The sequence below is a fragment of the Entelurus aequoreus genome, linkage group LG21, assembly GCF_033978785.1.
Source record: "Entelurus aequoreus isolate RoL-2023_Sb linkage group LG21, RoL_Eaeq_v1.1, whole genome shotgun sequence".
NCBI classification, from domain to species: domain Eukaryota; kingdom Metazoa; phylum Chordata; class Actinopteri; order Syngnathiformes; family Syngnathidae; genus Entelurus; species Entelurus aequoreus.
Window position 1 is genome coordinate 10,899,857 of NC_084751.1, and position 23,907 is coordinate 10,923,763.

Below are 23,907 nucleotides of genomic sequence, written 5' to 3' on the forward strand. Positions count from 1 at the left end.
GACACACACACACACACACCATGTAATTGAGTAACGCGGCCCACGGTGTGCGGAGGATTCTGGGAGAGGTGTGGCACGCAGCCGTGGTCAACATTCCATTTCCCGTGCGGTCCGTTTTCGTCCCACCTCACGGCTGCGTTGGGACTGTTGCATAAGATGGCTGCCAGTGAGTCACACGGTCCGTCAGACGATGTCTGCGCCAACGTCCATCTGAATGACACATGTGTTTGTCAACGTACGGCTTCTTTCCTGCCCAGTGACAGGCAGCAGCTGCTCTCTGGCACAACTAATGTTGCAGTCTGACCACCTCCATGATGGCATTTACTGCTTCTATGTCACGCTCCTCGCCCACTTCCTTGCCCACTTCCTTGCCCACTTCCCTGCACGCACTGCACCAACTTTGCTGCATTAAACCCTCCCCCCTTTCCCCCTATCACACTTTACAAATGTCACCTTTTAAGGAACTTGTTGGCCTCACACTGGAGGGTCATGGCAACATTTGGGGGTCTTTCACCTCTTTTAGACGTTACATAAGTGTTCACATGGAGGCGTGTTGTCTATATTTAACTAGGACGCTGTTGTGTTCATATTTACACGCAGCTGTCAGAAAAGAACCACAGTCGAGGCAAATTGTGCTCACAAACTAAGGATAGGGCATGGCTATAACGCTTGATTTAAGAGAAAATGGCGTACTTTACTCAGCGGCAAGCAGCAGAGGTGTTTAATCTTAAAAATAAATAGTCTGCCATGGAGTGTTGAGCTACATCCACGCAACTCCTCTGTTTGACACTAGCATGTAAGCAGGAGCTCAGAACATTCATTTTGAAAATGAAATGAGGGATGTTCTGATCAAGCTTTAATGCTGCCGATTCCAATCTACTCTGAGTATAATTGACTGATACCGAGCACATGTGTTAAAAGGGGCGGCATGGCGTAGTGCAGGGGTCACCAACCTTTTTGAAACCAAGAGCTACTTCTTGGGTACTGATTAATGCGAAGGGCTACCAGTTTGATACACACTTAAATAAATTGCCAGAAATAGCCAATTTGCTCAATTTACCTTTAACTCTATGTTATTAATAATTAACGATATTTACACTTAATTGAACGGTTTAAAAGAGGAGAAAACACGAAAAAAATGACAATTAAATTTTGAAACATAGTTTATCTTCAATTTCGACTCATTAAAATTCAAAATTCAACCGAAAAAAAGAAGAGAAAAACTAGCTAATTCGAATCTTTTTGAAAAAATTAAAAAATGACTTTATGGAACATCATTAGTAATTTTTCCTGATTAAGATTAATTTTAGAATTTTGATGACATGTTTTAAATAGGTTAAAATCCAATCTGCACTTTGTTAGAATATATAACAAATTGGACCAAGCTATATTTCTAACAAAGACAAATCATTATTTCTTCTAGATTTTCCAGAACAAAAATTTGAAAAGAAATTCAAAAGACTTTGAAATAAGATTTAAATTAGATTCTACAGATTTTCTAGATTTGCCGGAATAATTTTTTTGAATTTTAATCGTAATAAGTTTGAAGAAATTTTTCTCAAATATTCTTCGTCGAAAAAACAGAAGCTAAAATGAAGAATTAAATTAAAATGTATTATTCTTTACAATAAAAAAATTACTTGAACATTGATTTAAATTGTCAGGAAAGAAGAGGAAGGAATTTAAAAGGTAAAAAGGTATATGTGTTTAAAAATCCTAAAATCATTTTTAAGGTTGTATTTTTTCTCTAAAATTGTCTTTCTGAAAGTTATAAGAAGCAAAGTAAAAAAAATTAATGAATTTATTTAAACAAGTGAAGACCAAGTCTTTAAAATATTTTCTTGGATTTTCAAATTCTATTTGAGTTTTGTCTCTCTTAGAATTAAAAATGTCGGGCAAAGCGAGGCCAGCTTGCTAGTAAATAAATACAATTTAAAAAATAGAGGCAGCTCACTGGTAAGTGCTGCTATTTGAGCTATTTTTAGAACAGGCCAGCGGGCTACTCATCTGGTCCTAACGGGCTACCTGGTGCCCGCGGGCACCACGTTGGTGATCCCTGGCGTAGTGGGTAGAGCGGCCGTGTCAGAAACCTGAGGGTTGCAGGTTCGCTCCCCGCCCCTTACCATCCAAAGTCGCTGCCGTTGTGTCCTTGGGCAGGACACTTCACCCTCGCCCCCGGTGCCGCTCACACCGGAGAATGAATGAGTTGTAAAAATGAATGATGGGTTCTCACTTCTCTGTGAAGCTCTTTGAGTGTCTAGAAAAGCGCTATATAAATCTAATCCATTGTTATTAGGGATGTCCGATAATGCCTTTTTGCCGATATTCCGATATTCTCCAACTCTTAATTACTGATACCGATATCAACCGATACCGATATATATACAGTCGTGGAATTAACACATTATTATGCCTAATTTGGATAACCATGTATGGTGAAGATAAGGTCCTTTTTAAAAAAAATAAAAATAAGATAAATTAAAAACTTTCTTGAATAAAAAAGAAAGTACAACAATATAAAAACAGTTACATAGAAACTAGTAATGAATGAAAATGAGTAAAATTAACTGTTAAAGGTTAGTACTATTAGTGGACCAGCAGCACGCACAATCATGTGTGCTTACGGACTGTATCCCTTGCAGACTGTATTGATATATATTGATATATAATGTAGGAACCAGAATATTAATAACAGAAAGAAACAACCCTTTTGTGTGAATGAGTGTAAATGGGGGGCGGGAGGTTTTTTGGGTTGGTGCACTAATAGTAAGTGTATCTTGTGTTTTTTATGTTGATTTAATTTAAAAAAAAACACAAAAAAAACGATACCGATAATAAAAACTTATACCGATAAATTCCAATATTACATTTTAAGGCATTTATCGGCATCTCTAATTATTATTATTAACTGTAAATCGTTCAATACGTTTTATGGTGGCTATTAAGTGTAACAATATTTAAACTAGTTATTAGAGATGTTCGATAATATCGGACTGCCGATATTATCTGCCGATAAATGCTTTAAAATATAATATTGGAAATTATTGCTCTCAAAAAGTAAAATGTATGACTTTTTAAAACGCCGCTGTGTACACGGACGTAGGGAGAAGTACAGAGCGCTAATAAACCTTAAAGGCACTGCCTTTGCGTGGCGGCACAGTCACATAATATCTACGGCTTTTCACACACACAAGTGAATGCAAGCATACTTGGTCAACAGCCATACAGGTCACACTGAGGGTGAACGTATAAACAAGTTTAACACTGTTACAAATATGCGCCACACTGTGAACCAACACCAAACAAGGATGACAAACACATTTCGGGAGAACATCCGCACCGTAACACAACATAAACACAACAGAACAAATACCCAGAACCCCTTGCAGCACTAACTCTTCCGGGACGCTACAATATACACCCCCCCGCTACTCCCCCACCTCAACCTCGTCATGCTCTCTCAGGGAGAGCATGTCCCAAATTCCAAGCTGCTGTTTTGAGGCATGTTAAAAAAAAAAAAATGCACTTTGTGACTTCAATAATAAATATGGCAGTGCCATGTTGGCATTTTTTTTCCATAACTTGAGTTGATTTATTTTGGAAAACCTTGTTACATTGTTTAATGCATCACAACAAAATTCGGCATAATAATGTGTTAATTCCACGACTGTATGTATCGGAATTCGGTAATTAAGAGTTGGACAATATCGGATATCGGCAAAAAAGCCATTATTGGACATCTCTAATCACGATATAAGTGTTTTGTATCGGTCGATATCGATTATTATTGGTATTGTTTGACTTATTGAAAATAAAGACCAGAAAAAAAAAGTGTAAACATTTTTATTTAAAATATAATCCTCTGATTATAATCTCCTCAAGTATCAATTGCATAATTGACACACCACATTAGTCTGACTACGGTCCGTTTTAAAAAAGTGCCATACCGTCGAGGTGACTTTTTTCCTGTTTTATCCACCTCCATTTTTACTTCCTCTTCTTAATCATGAATGGACAACAAGGTGGTGCAACCAAACGTGAATAGTTGAAACCAACCAACCTTGCTTTGCAACTTTTCTTCCCACGAAGAAGGAAACAATATGTACTGATCGCTTTCTATTTATATCTTTTAAACGCCACAGCCATATTCAATAGCACAAAATAACTAAAAAAACAAACTACTTTTTACTATAAGTGTGTAAATGTGATGTAAAGTGCTATAAGAATAGACCATTTACTATTTGAAATAGTTCACTTTTTCCCCCCCAGTGACAATTGAGAATGTCCCCATGTTGTATGTGCTGCCTACTAGAGGAAGGTGGAGAATGTCCCCATGTTGTATGTGCTGCCTACTAGAGGAAGGTGGAGAATGTCCCCATGTTGTATGTGCTGCCTACTAGAGGAAGGTGGAGAATGTCCCCATGTTGTATGTGCTGCCTACTAGAGGAAGGTGGAGAATGTCCCCATGTTGTATGTGCTGCCTACTAGAGGAAGGTGGAGAATGTCCCCATGTTGTATGTGCTGCCTACTAGAGGAAGGTGGAGAATGTCCCCATGTTGTATGTGCTGCCTACTAGAGGAAGGTGGAGAATGTCCCCATGTTGTATGTGCTGCCTACTAGAGGAAGGTGGAGAATGTCCCCATGTTGTATGTGCTGCCTACTAGAAGAAGGTGGAGAATGTCCCCATGTTGTATGTGCTGCCTACTAGAGGAAGGTGGAGAATGTCCCCATGTTGTATGTGCTGCCTACTAGAGGAAGGTGGAGAATGTCCCCATGTTGTATGTGCTGCCTACTAGAGGAAGGTGGAGAATGTCCCCATGTTGTATGTGCTGCCTACTAGAGGAAGGTGGCACCCGCTGCCCGTGTTTTTAAAAACCTGCATTTGTCTTTCCTTCTCCTCCATTGGCGTGGTGTTGTGTGTGTGTGGCGGTCCTTGGTCCAGTGCTGGGATTTGACAATCTTCCTTGGTGGGGGACGCTGCTCATCTCACTGGGCTGTGCACTGCTGACGGCCATCGTGGTTTGGTTCATAGTCTGCCCTCATCTGAAGAAGAAGATCCAACGTAAGTTTATTTTTCTTTTCTTTTGAACACGTTTACTTTTGTGTGTGTGTGTATATATGTATGTATACAGTACAGGCCCAAAGTTTAAGTTTTAAGAACACTTTTTACCCGAGAGCAATAGTGTTGCTGAACACAAGACAAGAATGACTGCATGTGAGCTGTGTGCTTGCTATTTTTATGTATTTATCTACACTACCGTTCAAAAGTTTGGGGTCACCCAAACAATTTAGTGGAATAGCCTTCAATTCTAAGATCAAAAATAGACTGTCGAGTTTCAGATGAAAGTTCTCTTTTTCTGGCCATTTTGAGCGTTTAATTGACCCCACAAATGTGATGCTCCAAAAACTCAATCTGCTCAAAGGAAGGTCAGTTTTGTAGCTTCTGTAACGAGCTAAAGTGTTTTCAGATGTGTGAACATGATTGCACAAGGGTTTTCTAATCATCAATTAGCCTTCTGAGCCAATGAGCAAACACATTGTACCATTAGAACACTGGAGTGATAGTTGCTGGAAATGGGCCTCTATACACCTATGTAGATATTAGGGATGTCGATATTATCGGCCGATAAATGCGTTAAAATGTAATATCGGAAATGATCAGTATCGTTTTTTTTATTATCTGTATCGTTTTTTTTTTTGTTTTTTTTTATTAAATCAACATAAAAAACACAAGATACTTACAATTAGTGCACCAACCCAAAAAACCTCCCTCCCCCCATTTCTTTCTGTTATCAATATTCTGGTTCCTACATTATATATCAATACAGTCTGCAAGGGATACAGTCCGTAAGCACACATGATTGTGCGTGCTGCTGGTCCACGAATAGTACTAACCTTTAACAGTTAATTTTACTCATTTTCATTAATTACTAGTTTCTATGTAACTGTTTTTATATTGTTTTACTTTCTTTTTTATTCAAGAAAACGTTTTTAATTTAGTTATCTTATTTTATTATTTTTTTTAAAAAGTACCTTATCTTCACCATACATGGTTGTCCAAATTAGGCATAATAATGTGTTAATTCCACGACTGCATACATCGGTTGATATCGGTATCGGTAATTAAAGAGTTGGACAATATCGGATATCGGCAAAAAGCCATTATCGGACATCCCTAATAGATATTGCACCAAAAACCAGACATTTGCAGCTAGAATAGTCATTTACCACATTAGCAATGTATAGAGTGTATTTCTTTAAAGTTAAGACTAGTTTAAAGTTATCTTCATTGAAAAGTACAGTGCTTTTCCTTCAAAAATAAGGACATTTCAATGTGACCCCAAACTTTTGAACGGTAGTGTATGTTCTTATGTGTTATCATGAATTTGCACTAAATTGGTTTTGCTTACAATTTAGTTGTACAATGACAATAAAGATATATTCTATTCTAAGTTCGGACACACCTTCTCATTCAAGGTGTTTTCTTTATTTTCATGACTATTTACATTGTAGATTGTCACTGAAGGCATCAAAACTATGAATGAACACATGTGGAGTTATGTACTTCACAAAAAAGGGGAAATAACTGAAAACATGTTTTGTATTCTAGTTTCTTCAAAATAGCCACCCTTTGCTCTGATTACTACTTTGCCCACTCTCGGCATTCTCTCAAAAGGTTGGCTATTTTCAATATAAAACACCTTTTTTTGTTAACTGAAAAGGTGTTTCATATTCAAAATAGCCAACCTTTCGAGAGAATGCCGAGAGTGGGCAAAGTAGTATACAGAGCAAAGGGTGGCTATTTTGAAGAAACTAGAATACAAAACATGTTTTCAGTTATTTCACCTTTTTTTTAGTTAAGTACATAACTCCACATGTGTTCATTCACAGTTTTGATGTGACAATCTACAATTTAAAGAAAACCCATTGAATGAGAATGAATGTCCAAACTTTTGGCCTGTACTTAAAGGTGTAACGGTACGTGTATTTGTATTGAACTGTTTCGGTACGGGGGTTCCGGTTCAGTTCGGAGGTGTACCGAACGAGTTTCCACACGGACATATTAAGTAGCGTAACGCACGTTGTGTAAACAACGCATGCTAGCAGCTAACAGGCTACAATAGACTGACCATACGTCCTCTTTTCAGCGGACATGTCCTCTTTCGCGGAGCTGTCAGGGCGGAGTTTCTTAAATGCCTCAAATGTCCGGCATTTTGAGTTAGGGTTGCGTGTATTTTCAATGTACGTTCAGGGTTAAGAAGGGGTTAAAAACAAAACAAGTTGTGCGCGCAGCAGCATTGGTGAGGGAGGGGCAGAGAGAGAGAGAGCGAGAGAGTTATGATAAACGCGCATGCGTCGCCAGGCTCTGCTTTTTATCCATAGATTTAATTATTTATTATCTATAGCAGGGGTGTCAAAAGTGTGCCATTTGCAGCAGACAGCTAATGTTTTAAAGGCCCACGGCACATTCTAAAAATACTATTAAAATAAACAAAAACATAACAGAAGTGAAATAAAAAAGCTTGAAGGTTAAATGTAATTTAGAAAAAGTTGCAATGTTGACTAATAAAACAAAGCTGTTTTTTTTTTTTTCAAATTGTCATTGCTCAAAACATAATATTGAATCAAAATGAATATTATGAATTATTGACCTATCCAAGGTTCCCATTACTTCACATCAAATATTCCACTAAGAAAAATATTTTTGGTGTAAGATTTTGCAAATTTGGTAAATAACCCAAAAATATACACTACCGTTCAAAAGTTTGGGGTCACATTGAAATGTCCTTATTTTTGAAGGAAAAGCACTGTACTTTTCAATGAAGATAACTTTAAACTAGTCTTAACTTTAAAGAAATACACTCTATACATTGCTAATGTGGTAAATGACTATTCTAGCTGCAAATGTCTGGTTTTTGGTGCAATATCTACATAGGTGTATAGAGGCCCATTTCCAGCAACTATCACTCCAGTGTTCTAATGGTACAATGTGTTTGCTCATTGGCTCAGAAGGCTAATTGATGATTAGAAAACCCTTGTGCAATCATGTTCACACATCTGAAAACAGTTTAGCTCGTTACAGAAGCTACAAAACTGACCTTCCTTTGAGCAGATTGAGTTTCTGGAGCATCACATTTGTGGGGTCAATTAAACGCTCAAAATGGCCAGAAAAAGAGAACTTTCATCTGAAACTCGACAGTCTATTCTTGTTCTTAGAAATGAAGGCTATTCCACTAAATTGTTTGGGTGACCCCAAACTTTTGAACGGTAGTGTATATTTTGTTGTTTTCTTACTGTACCGAAAATGAAACCGAACCGCGACCTCTAAACCGAGGTACGTACCGAACCGAAATTTTTTTGTGTGCTGTTACACCCCTACCTGTACTGTACATTATATTATACAAAATTAGGGATGTCCAATAATGGCTTTTTGCCGATATCCGATATGCCGATATTGTCCAACTCTTTAATTACCGATACCGATATCAACCGATATATACAGTCGTGGAATTAACACATTATTATGCCTAATTTGGACAACCAGGTATGGTGAAGATAAGGTACTTTTTAAAAAAATGAATAAAATAAAATAAGATAAATAAATTAAAAACATTTTCTTGAATAAAAAAGAAAGTAAAACAATATAAAAACAGTTACATAGAAACTAGTAATTAATGAAAATTTTTAAAATTAACTGTTAAAGGTTAGTACTATTAGTGGACCAGCAGCACGCACAATCATGTGTGCTTACGGACTGTATCCCTTGCAGACTGTATTGATATATATTGATATATAATGTAGGAACCAGAATATTAATAACAGAAAGAAACAACCCTTTTGTGTGAATGAGTGTAAATGGGGGGAGGGAGGTTTTTTGGGTTGGTGCACTAATTGTAAGTGTATCTTGTGTTTTTTATGTGGATTTAATTAAAAAAACAAAAAACAAAAAAAAAAAACGATACTGATAATAAAAAAAAAACGATACCGATAATTTCCGATATTACATTTTAACGCATTTATCGGCCGATAATATCGGCAGACCGATATTATCGGACATCTCTATACAAAATACTATTTGGGTCACGGCAATCCGCTAATTGGCCTTTTTAACATGCCCGTCTAAAACAAGTCCTGGTTGACTCAAAGGCGTTGACAGGACATTTGCAGGAGTGTGCGGCGAGAGACCTGCTGGTCACTGACCGCCACAGCTCCGGTCGTGACCGGTTGGGATGACGCAATGTGGCCAACTGGTCTGAACGCTCCACGGTTTATCTCTCATACACACACAAAGAAAGAATATTAGGAGTCTGCTTCACCTTGACTCCACAAACGTAACGAGTTTGTGTTCAAAGTTTCTTATCTATTTAGTTTGATCCTTCATTTCCCTCCCCTGAAAGACACTCTTAGAAGCTCCTGGCACTTGCAGCTCTCTCTGTATGTTCACACGAGGGCCAAGCAATTTCTCACTGCCTCCTTCTTTTCCAGGAGACATGAAGTCTTCCAGCCCCTCAGAGAGCCCCCTGATGAAGGAGACCGAGGCTCACAGTCCCATCCTGAAGCAGACCAGCAAGGAGGCGTCCGCCCTGGCAACACCGCCTGTCAATCAGAGCCCAGCAGCTCAGCCCGCTGCAGACGAGCGCCGCGTGGCGTTTGACATCGGAGACTGTGACGACGGCGACGTGGTCAAAGAGCGGCGTGTGGCGTTCGACATCGGAGAGTCGGATGAAACGGACGAGAGCAGCACAAACGATGGTAAGTTAATTCATAGTTTTTTCAGAGATGTCCGATAATGGCTTTTTTGCCGATATTGTCCAACTCTTAATGACCGATTCCGATATATACAGACGTGGAATTAACACATTATCATGCCTACTTTTGTTGTGATGCCCCGCTGGATGCATTAAAGGCCTACTGGAATGAAATGTTTTTATTTAAACGGGGATAGCAGATCCATTCTATGTGTCATACTTGATCATTTCGCGATATTGCCATATTTTTGCTGAAAGGATTTAGTAGAGAACATCGACGATAAAGTTCGCAACTTTTGGTCGCTGATAAAAAAAAAAGCCTTGCCTGTACCGGAAGTAGCGTGACGTCACAGGTTGAAAGGCTCCTCACATTTCCCCATTGTTTACACCAGCAGCGAGAGCGATTCGGACAGAGAAAGCGACGATTACCCCATTAATTTGAGCGAGGATGAAAGATTCGTGGATGAGGAACGTGAGAGTGAAGGACTAGAGTGCAGTGCAGGATGTATCTTTTTTCACTCGGACCGTAACTTAGGTACAAGCTGGCTCATTGGATTCCACACTCTCTCCTTTTTCTATTGTGGATCACGGATTTGTATTTTAAACCACCTGTGATACTATATCCTCTTGAAAATGACAGTCGAGAACGCGAAATGGACATTCACAGTGACTTTTATCTCCACGACAATACATCGGTGAAGCACTTTAGCTACGGAGCTAACGTGATAGCATCGGGCTTAACTGCAGATAGAAACAAAAGAAATAAACCCCTGACTGGAAGGATAGACAGAAAATCAACAATACTATTAAACCATGGACATGTAAATACACGGTTAATGCTTTCCAGCCTGGCGAAGCTTAACAATGCTGTTGCTAACGACGCCATTGAAGCTAATTTAGCTACGGGACCTCACAGAGCTATGCTAAAAACATTAGCTATCCACCTACGCCAGCCAGCCCTCATCTGCTCATCAACACCCGTGCTCACCTGCGTTCCAGCGATCGACGGAGCGACGAAGGACTTCACCCGATCATGGATGCGGTCGGCAGCTAGCGTCGGCTATCCAAGTCAAAGTCCTCCTGGTTGTGTTGCTGCAGCCAGCCGCTAATACACCGATCCCACCTACAACTTTCTTCTTTGCAGTCTTCATTGTTCATTAAACAAATTGCAAAAGATTCACCAACACAGATGTCCAGAATACTGTGGAATTTTGCGATGAAAACAGAGCTTTTTGTATTGGATTCAATGGAGTCCAAATACTTCCGTTTCAACCATTGACGTCACGCGCGTACGTCATCATACCTAAACGTTTTCAACCGGAAGTTTAGCGGGAAATTTTAAATTGCACTTTATAAGTTAACCCGGCCGTATTGGCATGTGTTGCAATGTTAAGATTTCATCATTGATATATAAACTATCAGACTGCGTGGTCGGTAGTAGTGGCTTTCAGTAGGCCTTTAAACAATGTAACAAGGTTTTCCAAAATAAATCAACTCAAGTTATGGAAAAAAATGCCAACATGGCACTGCCATATTTATTATTGAAGTGCATTATTTTTTTTAACATGCCTCATAACAGCAGCTTGGAATTTGGGACATGCTCTCCCTGAGAGAGCATGAGGAGGTTGAGGTGGGGGGTAACGGGGGATGTATATTGTAGCGTCCCGGAAGAGTTAGTGCTGCAAGGGGTTCTGGGTATTTGTTCTGTTGTGTTTGTTGTTACGGTGCGGATGTTCTCCTGAAATGTGTTTGTCAGTCTTGTTTGGTGTGGGTTCACAGTGTGGCGCATATTTGTAACAGTGTTAAAGTTGTTTATACGGTCACCCTCAGTGTGACCTGTATGGCTGTTGACCAAGTATGCTTTGCATTCACCTGTGTGTGTGAAAAGCCGTAGATATTATGTGACTGGGCCGGCACGCAAAGGCAGTGCCTTTAAGGTTTATTGGCGCTCTGGACTTCTTCCTACATCCGTGTACACAGCGGCGTTTTAAAAAGTCATACATTTTACTTTATGAAACAGATACCGATAATTTCCGATATCACATTTTAAGGCATTTATCGGCCGATATCTGCAGTCCGATATCGGACATGTCTAGTTTTTTTTAACTGGGTGGACCGTCCTCATTTTGACTATTTTTCCCCCTGCAGTTCCCAAACAAGTCCAGTCCAACAACCACATAAACGCCCCCCACCAAGCCCAGTTCAACCAGCGGCCCCCACAGGTGCCGAGTAACGGCTACAGCCAGTACCACACGGTCCACAAGGACTCTGGCCTCTACAAGGACCTCCTGCACAAGCTCCACCTGGCCAAGGTGGGCGACTGCATGGGCGAGGGCGGCGAGCGTCCAATCCGGCGCAACAACAGCTACACCTCCTACACCATGGCCATCATCGGCATGCACGCCGACTTCAGGCACAAAGACGGCGACCCCCAGGAAGGTGAGAAGAGCGGCCAGGACAAAAAGCGCGTGCGCATGGACAGCTACACCAGCTACTGCAACGCCGTGGCCGAGCACGGTGCACCCGAAGGCGTTGGGGAGGGCGATGTGACGCTGGACATGGGGAAGGAGGACGCCCACAGCACCCAGAGCTCTCTGGACGAGGACGGCCTCGAAGCGGACAAACCCGAAGTCTCCGTGCTCTTCCAGTTCCTGCAAATTCTCACCGCCTGCTTCGGATCCTTCGCTCACGGAGGAAACGACGTCAGGTAAGCAGATATGTCACATGTCTCTCCCCCTCCCCTGTGGATCCTGCTCTAAATACTTAAAAAGTTAGCAAACATTTAAGATATCACTTAATAACTTACACATTTTCTTTCATGTATTTTTTTTACATTTTGTGTACCAAATTTGGTGGTTGTTGAGCAAAAACCCCAAGGTACAATAGGTCTTTTTGTAGAACTGTGTGAGAAATTTCAAGTTAATACGAATGACCTACAGTGTTTCCGATAAACTGCCAAGATACCTGTGGCGGTGGGGGCGTGGCTATGGGCGTGGTCACATGACATCGAATAATTTGCATCATTTACTACAATGATTTGATTTTCTCTAAAAAGGCTCAAAAAATGTTTACTTACTAATTAACAGTTTTGTTTTAAACGTCCATCCATCCATTTTACAATATAATTACAACTCTTTATGTACATATTTATATACAGATTTGAACAATAAGTTATTCACTGAAATATATTTATTAATTGTGGTTCTTACAAAATATAAAAGCTAAAATGTCTCAAAGCTCTGCCCCTTTAATTAGTGCATACTAAATAATTTAACTTTAGCCTACTACTACAACCATATTATTTACCAGCAACATAAAGTGAAACAGAGGCAGAGGTGTCCTGCCACAGTCAGTAACAAATAAACAGAAAACAGTAGTGGTGGTAGATAGACACAGAGCTTCATCAAACATCTGATCCACTGAACAAAGAGCTCCAAAAATCTTGAACTTTAGACTGCCATCAGTTTTACTCCCTACACTTAATCATGTGTTTCCTACTGCCTGCAGACTTTGCACCCTTTGTTATATACACATGTTGTGTTTCTAATATAAATACATTTAATAAAGTCAAATACAAATAAGGCAAAAAGAGAAGTATCCTACACTTCTCTTTTGTAAAGTAAATCTGAACAGCCGATATGGGCATCTACATCAACTATATGATTTGCCTGAGAAGCTGGAGAGGACAAAAAAAAACAAAAAACCAACAGGAAGTTGGCAATTTCCCATTTTAGACAAAAAATTTACTAAAAACACTGCTTTTTACGTCTTTGACCTCTAATTTGACCCCCTTAAAATACTTCAAAACTCACCAAACTTCTCACACACATCGGGACTGGTGGAAATTGCGATCTAAAAAAAAAAACCAAACCCCAAAACTCAAAATTGTGCTCTACATAATTTTTAAATAAAACAGAGAAAAAACTGCTCCTCAGAGGAAAACTCAGACAAAACTGCTTGTAACTTCCGGTAGGAACGTCTTAGAGACATGAAACAAATACCTCTATGTAGGTCTCACCTAGACCTACATTTCATAGATTGACATCCTTCAGCAAAAATCAACAGGAAGTTTGCTATTCCTCCTTCAAAACAACATTTTTGTTACAACCGGTCACCAAACATCAAACATTATCTCCTCCGAGGGCGTTTGTCGTTTCGGCTTCAAACTGCTACAGGAGAGAGATTGAACCCTTCTGATTAAAAGTTGTGAAGGGCGTTTTGATTTTACGAGCCTTCAAAGACCCGCAGCACTAAAGTTGCTCCGCTGTTGTGATTTTACGCGCCTTCAAAGAAAACAACCACTGTGCTGCGACACCTAGGAAAAAGACACAGACACAACTTCCTCTAACTCCCAGTATGAATATCGTAGAGACACGAAACAAAAACCTCTATGTAGGTCTCACTCAGGACTACCACTGGACAAAAGTATTGGGACACCTAGGACTAGCACCTGCCAAAATGCGGACCCGACCAACGCTGCTTGCAGCTTTAATTATTATTATTATTATTTCTTTATTATTATTCCGCAGCTTTGCGCACTACTTTGCCCCCCTTAACATGCTTCAAACCTCACCAAATTTTATACACACATACAAAAACTGTGACGGCACATTTTAGTACAAAAACCAAACCCCAAAAATCAAAAATGCGCTCTAGCGCCCCCTAGGAAAAAAATAAAACAAACTTCCTGTAACTCCCACTAGGAAGGTCGTAGAGACATGAAACAAAAACCTGTATGTAGGTCTTACTTAGACCTACAATTCATAATTTCACATCTTCGGGCTAAAACCAACAGGAAGTTGGCAATTTCCCCTTCAAGACAAACAAATTTGATTATTGTTTCTCAGCTGTTTGTACATGTTGCAGTTTATAAATAAAGGTTTTTGTTTTTTTTAAATAGCCTCTGCGCATAGCATAGATCCAACGAATCGATGACTAAATTAATCGCCAACTATTTTGATAATGGATTAGCAGCCCTAATGAGCACCGACTGCATGTGAAGTAAACAGGCTACAGCAGTTGCTTACTTATTGCATAAATAACATTATGGAAAAAATGTGTAACTGCCAATAAAGAGGACTTCAAGGGGTGCCTTGAGGAACGCCTTAGTTATGTACATCACAAGTTTGTTCTATGTTTGCTAGCAAGGTTAAAATGTCAATGCGAGGATCTGCGCTCCCAAGTTCTTCTTCACAACCGAAGCTCTCTGCCGTTTTAGGAATTTGCTGCAAATATGTTTTGAACAGATGGCCAGTTGCAAACAGCCCCGCTACCTCCTGAGTGTTTGTATTATTGTTTGTGCAGTAACGCCATCGGACCGTTGGTGGCGCTCTGGCTGGTTTACAACAGCGGTAGCGTGGACTCCAATGAACAGACGCCCACTTGGCTGCTGCTCTACGGAGGTGTGGGCATCTGCATGGGTCTGTGGGTGTGGGGGCGCAGAGTGATCCAGACCATGGGCAGGGACCTCACTCCCATCACCCCCTCAAGGTACACACCCATATTACTCACTTATATACACACATTACACACACACACGCCAGCCAACCAGACTTGGCACTGACCTCAGCCTTGTTTTGCTTGCCCGGCAGTGGTTTCAGCATCGAGTTGGCCTCGGCTCTGACTGTGGTGGTCGCGTCTAACATCGGCCTGCCGGTCTCCACCACCCACTGCAAGGTAGGCCCCCGTGATGTCCAACAGGAAGTGCGCCAGACGTTAAAGGCCTACTGAAATGACATTTTTTTTATTTAAACGGGAATAGCAGATCCATTCTATGTGTCATACTTGATCATTTCATGATATTGCCATATTTTTGCTGAAAGGATTTAGTAGAGAAAATCGACGATAAAGTTCGCAACTTTTGCTCGCTGATAAAAAAAAGCCTTGCCTGTACCGGAAGTAGCGTGACGTCACAGGAGCTAGTATTCCTCACAATTCCCCGTTGTTTACAATGGAGCGAGAGAGATTCGGACCGAGAAAGTGATGATTACCCCATTAATTTGAGCGAGGATGAAAGATTCGTAGACGAGGAACGTTACAGTGAAGGACTAGAGTGCAGTGCAGGACGTATCTTTTTTCGCTCTGACCGTAACTTAGGTACAAGCTGGCTCATTGGATTCCACACTCTCCTTTTTCTATTGTGGATCACGGATTTGTATTTTAAACCACCTCAGATACTATATCCTCTTGAAAATGAGAGTCGAGAACGCGAAATGGACATTCACAGTGACTGAACATGTAAATACACGATTAATAATATTCAGCTTTTCGAAGCTAAAAAAATAGAAGCTCACCTAGCTACGTAGCCAACGTGATAGCATAGCAGTCTCAAATGCAGATAGAAACTAAATTAAAAAAAACCCTGACTGGATGGATAGACAGAAGATCAATAATACTATTAAACCATGAACATGTAAATACACGATTAATAATATTCAGCTTTTCGAAGCTAAAAAAAATAGAAGCTAACCTAGCTACGTAGCCAACGTGATAGCATAGCAGTCTCAAATGCAGATAGAAACTAAATTTTTAAAAAAAACCTGACTGGATGGATAGACAGAAGATCAAAAATACTATTAAACCATGAACATGTAAATACACGATTAATAATATTCAGCTTTTCGAAGCTAAAAAAATAGAAGCTAACTTAGCTACGTAGCCAACGTGATAGCATAGCAGTCTCAAATGCAGATAGAAACTAAATTAAAAAAAAACCTGACTGGATGGATAGACAGAAGATCAAAAATACTATTAAACCATGAACATGTAAATACACGATTAATAATATTCAGCTTTTCGAAGCTAAAAAAATAGAAGCTAACCTAGCTACGTAGCCAACGTGATAGCATAGCAGTCTCAAATGCAGATAGACACTAAATTAAAAAAAACCCTGACTGGATGGATAGACCGAAGATCAAAAATACTATTAAACCATGAACATGTAAATACACGATTAATAATATTCAGCTTTTCGAAGCTAAAAAAATAGAAGCTAACCTAGCTACGTAGCAAACGTGATAGCATAGCAGTCTCAAATGCAGATAGAAACTAAATTTAAAAAAAAACCTGACTGAATGGATAGACAGAAGATCAATAATTCTATTAAACCATGAACATGTAAATACACGATTAATAATATTCAGCTTTTCGAAGCTAAAAAAATAGAAGTTAACCTAGCTACGTAGCCAACGTGATAGCATAGCAGTCTCAAATGCAGATAGAAACTAAATTAAAAAAACCCTGACTGGATGGATAGACAGAAGATCAAAAATACTATTAAACCATGAACATGTAAATATACGATTAATAATATTCAGCTTTTCGAAGCTAAAAAAATAGAAGCTAACCTAGCTACGTAGCCAACGTGATAGCATAGCAGTCTCAAATGTAGATAGAAACTAAATTAAAAAAAAACCTGACTGGATGGATAGACAGAAGATCAAAAATACTATTAAACCATGAACATGTAAATACACGATTAATAATATTCAGCTTTTCGAAGCTAAAAAAATAGAAGCTAACCTAGCTACGTAGCAAACGTGATAGCATAGCAGTCTCAAATGCAGATAGAAACTAAATTTTAAAAAAAACCTGACTGGATGGATAGACAGAAGATCAATAATTCTATTAAACCATGAACATGTAAATACACGATTAATAATATTCAGCTTTTCGAAGCTAAAAAAAATAGAAGCTAACCTAGCAACGTAGCCAATGTGATAGCATAGCAGTCTCAAATGCAGATAGAAACTAAATAAAATAAAAAACCTGACTGGATGGATAGACAGAAGATCAAAAATACTATTAAACCATGAACATGTAAATACACGATTAATAATATTCAGCTTTTCGAAGCTAAAAAAACAGAAGCTAACTTAGATGCGGCGGCAGGCTTACTCACTGTAGTGCGTCTGCTATCCTGCTCAAAACACAACCTCCTGGTGTTGCTGTAGTCCGCCGCTCCACCAATCCCACCTACAACGTTCTTCTTTGCAGTCTCCATTGTCCATTAAACAAATTGCAACAGATTCACCAACACAGACGTCCAGAATACTGTGGAATTTTGTCGAAGAAAACAGGTATTTGGTCGCTAGTAGTGGCTTTCAGTAGGCCTTTAAGTCTTAGAAACGTACCAGTCGTTGACCGCAGACGGTTTGCAGGTGGGCTCGGTGGTGGCCGTGGGGTGGCTGCGCTCCAAGAAGGCGGTGGACTGGCGTCTGTTCCGCAACATCTTCATGGCGTGGTTCGTGACCGTGCCCATCTCGGGCCTGATCAGCGCCGCCATCATGGCCATCTTCATCTACGGCATCATATGAGGCCTGCACACACGCCCCCAAGCACGGGGAGGGGAGAAGACAACCGCTCCATGCGCACCCAGAGAAGAGTGGAGTCGGGTGGGGTTAATATTTATCGCTTACCTCAAGTCCACCACTTTTACAAAAGAAAAAAAAATGTGATGGGACCTTTTGGAATGTCGTCATGTAAATGTTTCATTTGGGCCTCCCGTTACTTTTCTTCTGACTTCTTCTCATTCTGAGTCTAAAGGCTTACTTGTTCTAATACAAGCTCCTTTTTTATTTTGCTGTAACATCTTTTTGTTAGAAAAAGAACAAAATGCAGTATTAGACTTAAATATAAAAAAGGTTACTATTGTTCACTACACTTAGGGATAGAAACAGTATTTATACACAACCATGACATCATATATTGGCTCAACAAGTAAAAAAAGACCAAATTTGGCTCTTTTAGGCACTATAACAAACATCCGTGCAGATATCCGAGACTGAATAAATGTTACTTGACCTTTTAAAAAATGATGTGAATGTGCTGAACTCCTGTTTAAACTTGAGCGTGTCGTCAATGTGGCTAGTTGGATGCTCGCAGCCTCCTGCTGAGTTCACCTCATCGCTGCAAGGCTCCTTCCTGCAGGACGTTGACTGGTTTGCTTCTTTTGTTTCTTGGCTTTCCGGCCACCTCGCAGGTGAATAAATAAGCCAGCGGGTCTGCTGAGTGTGTGTTTGGAGTAGAAGTGTTGCAGAAGTAAACGGCATATCACACCTGTAGACCATGTAGCTGCCTTAACTCTCTTATTTGCCCTTTAGGTACCAAAGAATAGGTTTTTTTAATTTTATTTTTTAATACAAATGCATAACATAAAAATTCAATAAAAACTGAAAAAAAACCCACCATTGTTGCCTGTTTTGTTTAAAAGGTACATTTGTGTTAACAGGACTGAAATATCTGTACATTTGTGTGGCTATTTGACAGAACAAATATATAAATGTCGGCATTGGACATTCATGCTTTGTAATATGTTTGCCATAAATGAATTATAACTAGAGATGTCCGATATCGGCCGATAAATGCGTTAAAATGTAATATCGGAAATTATCGGTATCGTTTTTTTTATTATCAGTATCGTTTTTTTATTTTTTTAAATTAAATCCACATAAAAAACAAGATACACTTACAATTAGTGCACCAACCCAAAAAAACCTCCCTCCCCCATTCACACTCATTCACACAAAAGGGTTGTTTCTTTCTGTTATTAATATTCTGGTTCCTACATTATATATCAATATATATCAATACAGTCTGCAAGGGATACAGTCCGTAAGCACACATGATTGTGCGTGCTGCTGGTCCACTAATAATACTAACCTTTAACAGTTAATTTTACAAATTTTCATTAATTACTAGTTTCTATGTAACTGTTTTTATATTGTTTTACTTTCTTTTTTATTCAAGAAAATGTTTTTAATTTATCTTATTTTATTTGATTCATTTTTTTTAAAAAGTACCTTATCTTCACCATACCTGGTTGTCCAAATTAGGCATAATAATGGGTTAATTCCACGACTATATATCGGTTGATATCGGTATCGGTAATTAAAGAGTTGGACAATATCGGCATATCGGCAAAAAGCCATTATCGGACATCCCTAATTATAACTGATCAAATTGTGATATACTTAGTTTGCATGCAAGTGTGGTGGTAAAAACTGCACTGCAAAAACAAATCTAAGTAAGATGAAATATCTCTAAGGGGATATTTGCTTATTTTCTGTCTGATAAGATCATTCTTCTCACTAAGCAGATTTTATGTTAGAGTGTTTTACTTGATTTAAGGGTTTTGGTCCTAAATGATCTCAGTAAGATATTACAGCTTGTTGCTGAGGTTTTATGTCAAGATAATGGCACGAGCATTTACTTCATTTAAGAATATTTTTCAACATATTGAGCAAAAAGGTCTTTTTTTTTTCTGCCAAGAAAAGTGCACTTGTTATTAGTGAGAATATACTTATTTTAAGGTATTTTTGGGTTCATTGAGGTTAGCTAATTTTACTTGTTTTGGAAAGTCTTGACGAGCCGAATTTTCTTGTTCTATTGGCAGATAATTTTGCTTAGTTCAAGTAAAATACCCCTAATTTTTGTAATTTTTAGGGCCCGCACGGCCCATTGTCAAAGGAATCCCAAAGGGAGTCCTTTTGCAATGGGACGAAAGGACCTATTAAATTTGTAAGGTTGTATTATTATTCTTTATTATTTTTCCGCAGCTTTGCGCACTACTTTGCCCCCCTTAACATGCTTCAAAACTCACCAAATTTTACACACACATCAAAAAACGCGTACACAACACTTTAGTCAAAAAACCAAACCCCAAAAATCTAAATTGCGCCCCCTATGAAGAAACACAAAACAAACTGCCTGTAACTCCCACTAGGAAGGTCGTAGAGACATGAAACAAAAACCTCTATGTAGGTCTCACTTAGACCTACATTTCATAATTTAACATCCTCGGGCAAAAACCAACAGGAAGTTGGCAAATCCCCCTTCAAGACAAAATTGTACTAAAAACACTCATTTTTGCCTCTTTGAGCTGTAATTTGACCCCCTTAAAATACTTCAAAACTCACCAAACTTTTCACACACATCAGGACTGGCGGAAATTGCGATCTAATAAAAAAACCGAACCCCAAAACTCAAAATTGCGCTCTAGCACAATTTTTGAATAAAACACAGACAAAACTGCTCCTCAGAGGAAAACACAGACAAAACTGCTTGTAACTTCCGGTAGGAACATCTTAGAGACATGAAACAAAAACCTCTATGTAGGTCTCACTTAGACCTACATTTCATAATTTGACATCCTCGGGCAAAAACCAACAGGAAGTTGGCAAATCCCCCTTCAAGACAAAATTGTACTAAAAACACAAATGTTTGCCTCTTTGAGCTGTAATTTGACCCCCTTAAAATACTTAAAAACTCACCAAACTTTTCACACACATCAGGACTGGCGGAAATTGCGATCTAATAAAAAAACCGAACCCCAAAACTCAAAATTGCGCTCTAGCGCAATTTTTGAAGAAAACACAGACAAAACTGCTTGTAACTTCCGGTAGGAACATCTTAGAGACATGAAACAAAAACCTCTATGTAGGTCTCACCTAGACCTACATTTCATAGATTGACATGGGGCGGTATAGCTCGGTTGGTAGAGCGGCCGTGCCAGCAACTTGAGGGTTGCAGGTTCGATCCTCGCTTCCGCCATCCTAGTCACTGCCGTTGTGTCCTTGGGCAAGACACTTTACCCACCTGCTCCCAGTGCCACCCACACTGGTTTGAATGTAACTTAGATATTGGGTTTCACTATGTAAAGCGCTTTGAGTCACTTGAGAAAAAGCGCTATATAAATGTAATTCACTTCACTTCACATCTTTCAGCAAAAATCAACAGGAAGTTTGCAATCCCTCCTTCAAAACAAAATTTTTGTTAAAACCGGTCACCAAACATCAAACATTATCTCCTCTGAGTGCCTTTGTCGTTTCAGCTTCCAACTACTACAGGAGAGAGATTGAACCCTTCTGATTGACGGATACTCAAAAAGTTTGGATAAGTGCTACGGTTTTGATTTTACGAGCCTTCAAAGAAAAGAACCACTGTGCCGCAGCACCTAGGAAAAAAAACACAGACACAACTTCCTCTAACTCCCAGTACGAATATCGCAGAGACATGAAACAAAAACCTCTATGTAGGTCTGACTTAGAGCTAGATTTCATACACTGACCACTTAGGACTAGCACCTGCCAAATATGCGGGCCCGACCAACGCTGCTTGCAGCTTTAATTTTTCTTGTTTTTGAACATTGACTTTTTGCAGTGTGCATAGCTCATATTTGTGTTTGCCTAAATGAGCACATTTAATTAAAAGGGGACAAATGTGCCGACAAAACAGCGAATAAACCCGCAGCACCAGTATTCACGACACTTGATAAGTGGACCACTTGCCTTTTATTAACAATCCGTCCATAATATTGATTTGCAGCGGTGTTCTGCCATGTTGTCGCTCCACTTGTCTTTTCTCACTGAAGCACATCTAGGGAGGAAAAAAACAAGACAAAAGCAGTCAAATTCCCAGCACTGGGAAGCTAGTTGTCTATTTCAGTGATTTTCAACCTTTTTTGAGCCAAGGCGTGTTTTTTGCGTTGACAAAATGCGGAGGCACACCACCAGCAGACAGCATTAAACAACAAAACTCAGTTGACAGTAAAAAGTCGTTGTCGCAATTGTTGGATATGACTTTAAAGCATAACCAAGCATGCATCACTATAGCTCTTGTCTCAAAGTAGGTGCACTGTCACCACCTGTCACATCACGCCCTGACTTATTTTGAGTTTTTTGCTGTTTTCCTGTGTGTAGTGTTTTACTTATTTTCTTGTGCTTCTATTTTGGTGGCTTTTTCTTTTTTTGGTATGTTCTTGTAGCAGTTTCATGTCTTCCTTTGAGCGATATTTCCCGCATCTACTTTGTTTTTATCCTTCTTCGTGGGGACATTGTCGATTGTCAGTAAGTCTTTGCTGTCCTCCAGCATTCTGTTTTTGTTTACTTTGCAGCCAGTTCAGTTTTAGTTTCGTTCTGCATAGCCTTCCCTACGCTTCAATGCCTTTTCTTAGGGCAGGGGTCACCAACGCGGTGCCCGCAGGCACCAGGTAGCCCGTAAGGACCAGATGAGTAGCCCGCTGGCCTGTTCTAAAAATAGCTCAAATAGCAGCACTTACCAGTGAGCTGCCTCTATTTTATAAATGTTATTTATTTACTAGCAAGCTGGTCTCGCTTTGCCCGACATTTTTAATTCTAAGAGAGACAAAACTCAAATAGAATTTGAAAATCCAAGAAAATATTTTAAAGACTTGGTCTTCACTTGTTTAAATAAATTCATTATTTTTTTTACTTTGCTTCTTATAACTTTCAGAAAGACAATTTTAGAGAAAAAATACAACCTTAAAAATGATTTTAGGATTTTTAAACACATATACCTTTTTACCTTTTAAATTCCTTCCTCTTCTTTCTTGACAATTTAAATCAATGTTCAAGTAAATGTATTTATTTTTATTGTAAAGAATAATGAATAAATTGTAATTTAATTCTTCATTTTAGCTTCTGTTTTTTCAACGAAGAATATTTGTGAAATATTTCTTCAAACTTATTATGATTAAAATTCAAAAAAATTATTCTTGCAAATCTAGAAAATCTGTCAAATCAAATTTAAATCTTATTTCAAAGTCTTTTGAATTTCTTTTAAAATTTTTGTTCTGGAAAATCTAGAAGAAATAATGATTTGTCTTTGTTAGAAATATAGCTTGGTCCAATTTGTTATATATTCTAACAAAGTGCAGATTGGATTTTAACCTATTTAAAACATGTCATCAAAATTCTAAAATTAATCTTAATCAGGAAAAATTACTAATGATGTTCCATAAATTATTTTTTAAATTTTTTCCAAAAGATTCGAATTGGCTAGTTTTTCTCTTCTTTTTTTCGGTTGAATTTTGAATTTTAAAGAGTCAAAATTGAAGATAAACTATGTTTCAAAATTGAATTGTCATTTTTTTCGTGTTTTCTCCTCTTTTAAACCGTTCACTTAAGTGTAAATATCATTAATTATTAATAATAACATAGAGTTAAAGGTAACTTGAGAAAATTGGCTATTTCTGGCAATTTATTTAAGTGTGTATCAAACTGGTAGCCCTTCGCATTAATCAGTACCCAAGACGTAGCTCTTGCTTTCAAAAAGGTTGGTGACCCCTGTCTTAGGGGCACTCACCTTTTGTTTATTTTTGGTTTAAGCATTAGACACCTTTTTACCTGCACCCTGCCTC

General features: G+C 38.9%; 1 protein-coding gene across 2 annotated transcripts in view; it reads left to right on the plus strand.

Moving 5' to 3' along the window:
• LOC133638378 (sodium-dependent phosphate transporter 1-B-like) overlaps nt 1-18,930 on the plus strand; it is a 38,112-nt gene extending 19,182 nt beyond the window's left edge. For both annotated transcript variants that reach the window (XM_062030918.1, XM_062030917.1), the window contains exons 6-11: nt 4,943-5,062; nt 9,487-9,753; nt 11,898-12,456; nt 15,054-15,239; nt 15,341-15,425; nt 17,909-18,930. In XM_062030918.1, the coding sequence (XP_061886902.1) occupies nt 4,943-5,062; nt 9,487-9,753; nt 11,898-12,456; nt 15,054-15,239; nt 15,341-15,425; nt 17,909-18,064 (1,373 nt within the window). In that variant the 3' untranslated portion in view covers nt 18,065-18,930. The remainder of the gene's footprint in view (nt 1-4,942; nt 5,063-9,486; nt 9,754-11,897; nt 12,457-15,053; nt 15,240-15,340; nt 15,426-17,908) is intronic.
• Nucleotides 18,931-23,907: the final 4,977 nt, after the last annotated feature.